This window comes from Centruroides sculpturatus, unplaced genomic scaffold (genome assembly GCF_000671375.1).
Source record: "Centruroides sculpturatus isolate CEXI.00-Female unplaced genomic scaffold, Cexi_2.0 scaffold2819, whole genome shotgun sequence".
Taxonomy (NCBI): domain Eukaryota; kingdom Metazoa; phylum Arthropoda; class Arachnida; order Scorpiones; family Buthidae; genus Centruroides; species Centruroides sculpturatus.
The window spans coordinates 14755-17899 of record NW_019386953.1 but is presented as its reverse complement, the minus strand read 5'-3'; the positions used below and the strand labels follow the sequence as shown (position 1 = coordinate 17899).

At 30.5% G+C, this 3145-nt stretch overlaps 1 protein-coding gene and 1 long non-coding RNA gene across 2 annotated transcripts; one reads left to right on the top strand and one right to left on the bottom strand.

Moving 5' to 3' along the window:
* The first annotated feature begins 1411 nt into the window (after nt 1–1411).
* On the top strand, nt 1412–2472 carry LOC111615961 (RAB6A-GEF complex partner protein 2-like). Its single transcript, XM_023357395.1, has 2 exons — nt 1412–1763; nt 1826–2472. Exons 1-2 carry the CDS (start codon nt 1595–1597, stop codon nt 2050–2052), a joined length of 396 nt encoding a protein of 131 aa, XP_023213163.1. The 5' UTR covers nt 1412–1594; the 3' UTR covers nt 2053–2472.
* A 139-nt stretch (nt 2473–2611) lies between these two features.
* LOC111615962 lies at nt 2612–3014 on the bottom strand. The gene is made up of 2 exons (XR_002755167.1): nt 2867–3014; nt 2612–2664 (listed from the first exon to the last, which is right to left on the bottom strand). It is a non-coding gene; the product is annotated as an uncharacterized LOC111615962 (long non-coding RNA).
* Between the last annotated feature and the right edge of the window lie 131 nt (nt 3015–3145).

Below are 3145 nucleotides of genomic sequence, written 5' to 3'. Positions count from 1 at the left end.
GGATAGTTTTGGGGTGTAGAAGATTGTTTGTTTAGCAAAGATGCGAAACAGGCAGCAAGAGGCACCACTCTCGTTTACCCAATTATAAAAATTTTTTCTACTGTAGTATGAGCTAGTGTTTATTATATATGACAAGGTCTATATAAGAAGGTCAGGACACGCTCCCGTGATTCTATGCGGCAGCGGCCATTTTGGGACTTATCGATAGACTACACTCCACACGTAGTTCCTGCGTGAGTCGACTATTATTACTATATAAGTACTCAAAACTTTAAACAACGGGTTATCGTGTGGCACCAAATTGTAAAAGTAAATCTACAGACGTTTGATTGTTTAGATTTCCCACAAATAAGTGGAGGAAAGCAAAATGTAGCTTAGACATCAACAGATGGTTCATGATGCAGTTCAAAGAGTGTAAAGTTTGTAACAAGTGGTTTAAATGAGTGGATACTCTTCGCATCCATGAATGAACTATACATGGAAATTTATAAATGATATTGGCAATCTAGATAGAAAAGTGAAAAAATTACATTAATTATTTTATCAGATATAAAACAAAACATTTGTTTTAATATGACCATATTGTATTTAAAAATAAAATGATGATTGTATTGACTTATACTCTCAATATTTATTAATAAAAAATTGCAAAAAATTTAGTTTAATGTAAATTTTATTTAAACTGAATTATTAGAATTTTTATTTTAAAAGAAGTGATGGAAATCTAAATATATCTAATTCTTATAATCTAGAGATTTTATAATATGTAATTTTATTTATATTTAATTTTTTTCATTTGCTTAGCAATAATTAGAGGTATTTCTTGTTTGTCAAAGATAACAGGCAAAGTGTATGGTTTTTTTTTGGTACATCACTATCAGTAGAACCTATTTCTTAAGCTTCTAGCTTGAAAGCCTATTTATTTCTGGCAGTTTTTCCTTTAAATGCAATAGTACTCTAAGAGTCATTATATAGTTAACTATTTTAGTACATTTACTCTCTACGATGAATAATTCAACTCTTGAATGATATTGTATTTAAATTACCAACATTCTGTCATTCTGTTTGTGAAGTAGTAATCATTTAAATAAACAAAAGAAACATCTATTCTACATCAGAGTTGAAGCTTTCAACAGTAAAGTAATATTCATATACAAATTCAAATTATTAAATTTCAATGCAATGTTTTCTATTTAACAGTAGTTGGAGGGAAGGAAAATACAACATCCTATTGTAGTTCCATACGAAGCAGCTCATTTCTGGAGTGCCGTATCATTAAAAAACAGTTCTGGATATCTTCTAATTGATTTTTTAATGAAGAAAACAAATTTAATATATATTTCTAAAAAAATGTTTCTTCTTAAATCACTATTTAGTTGAAAACAATACAATATATAAATCATATTGCTATAAAAAAATAAATATCAATTACTTTTTTGGTACTGCCTTATCTAAGTTAGTTTTAAACTTGCTTCACTCCTACTTTTTTTTAAAAAAAAAGTATTAATAAACTAAGGCTTGTTTTTCTCACTTAAAAGAAAAGCTAGGCAGTTCTTGGTATACAATTGCTATTTATCTCTTTCAGTTCTCCGTTATGTTGCAAAGTGAAGAAATATTAAAAGAAGAATGCTGTATTAAGTCAAAACCAAGCATAATGACGGTCACTTATACAAAACATCATGAATTCTGTTTATTTCTAGATCATACACAGATGATCTTACCTATACCCCTGACCATCACCCCTGCATTTTCTAGTGAAGTCGGTAAGTATCGGCAAAGTACACAACGAAAGACTATTTACAGAACTAAAATCTGTCTTTTATAGTATCATTACAGTGGAAACTCCATTTTGAATTTGTGACCACCACGTCCCAGATTCCGGACGTGCTACCCTCCTCTTCGCCGTCCGAGAGCGTCATGTGGCAGGGTCCTTCCTCGCTGGACGTTCAGACCATGGTGTGGGACCTTCCGGTTATGGTATATCCAACTCATCCAGTTCACATAGCTCAGGGCCTCCCCATTAAGTGTGAAAATAGTTTAATTATTACTTAATTGTAAATTTTTAAAATAACCCCTCTTATATTCAATAAAGTTTATTTGTCAATATACAAATTAAAAATGGTTAAAATAATTTAAGAAAAAACTTGTACAAAAAGTTACTCGTGTGCCGTTTAAAATTCCAAAGCTAATCTTATAACTTAGATCTTTGTTTTACTTGGGAATTTGCTAATCACGGTTTGAAGACGAACGCTTCTCACTCGTCGTCGCCTAATAAACGCCTATTGGGATTGAATACTCTGAACAAGTCCTCTTCGAGGACCAGATCCGTGTCAAAGATGATTTCGTCTGCTAGAATTTTTGGCACCTACCAGAAAAGAAGCCAAACTAAACATCATGTGTTTAGAAAAGAAAAAAACAAAATTCAACATGCAGCAGTTTTATTTCAGTATCAAAATAAAGCGGTTATTCTCAAATATATGATAATATCAAATATAGATATATAAATCAGTACAAAAATGTGCTGTGTATGTTTACAAAATACGGGGGTCATAACTATTTTTTCATACGTAAAAAGTCACAGGTACACGATAAGTTCAAAAGACCTTATTTCTCTTGCGTTACCTCCGAAGTCGTGACGTTAGAGGTACTATCCTTGCCGGAGACCTACAAGTCAGGAACAAAATTAAACATGAGCATTTCTTCAATTAAAAAAATTGATAATAAAGGGAAGAGTTAAGTTTTCAAAAAAAGAAAATATTCCAAAGCAGCAAGAAAAGCAGCACATTTCTGTTGAAAATTTTTCAAAGATAAAGTACAGAAACTATTATATAGGAACAGAAAATGTATTTAAGAAAATTTAACTTACCAACCAAGTTAAGGGCTGAGAGCGAAGAATAGTTTCAAAATAACTACCGAATGTTTCTTCGATAAACCTCAAATTCTGTTGTACTTGTTTCAACATAACACTTGTAAGATCGTCCAGGCGGGTTGTCTATTAAATAATATTTAAGAAAAGAAAATTTAAGATGTATTTACAATAAAAAAAAAATTGTAAAAAACAAAAATAAGATAAAATAAATATGTAAATTTTTATTTTAAAAAAATTAACCCTAAGTGACTAGTATTACTAAAAACACTATTAAGG

Excerpts from the sequence above, each read along its gene's own strand:
- LOC111615961 (XM_023357395.1), top strand. The coding sequence starts at position 1,595 with ATGTTGCAAAGTGAAGAAATATTAAAAGAAGAATGCTGTATTAAGTCA. Across the intron at positions 1,764-1,825 it reads TGCATTTTCTAGTGAAGTCG|TATCATTACAGTGGAAACTC; the intron begins GTAAGTATCGGC and ends TGTCTTTTATAG.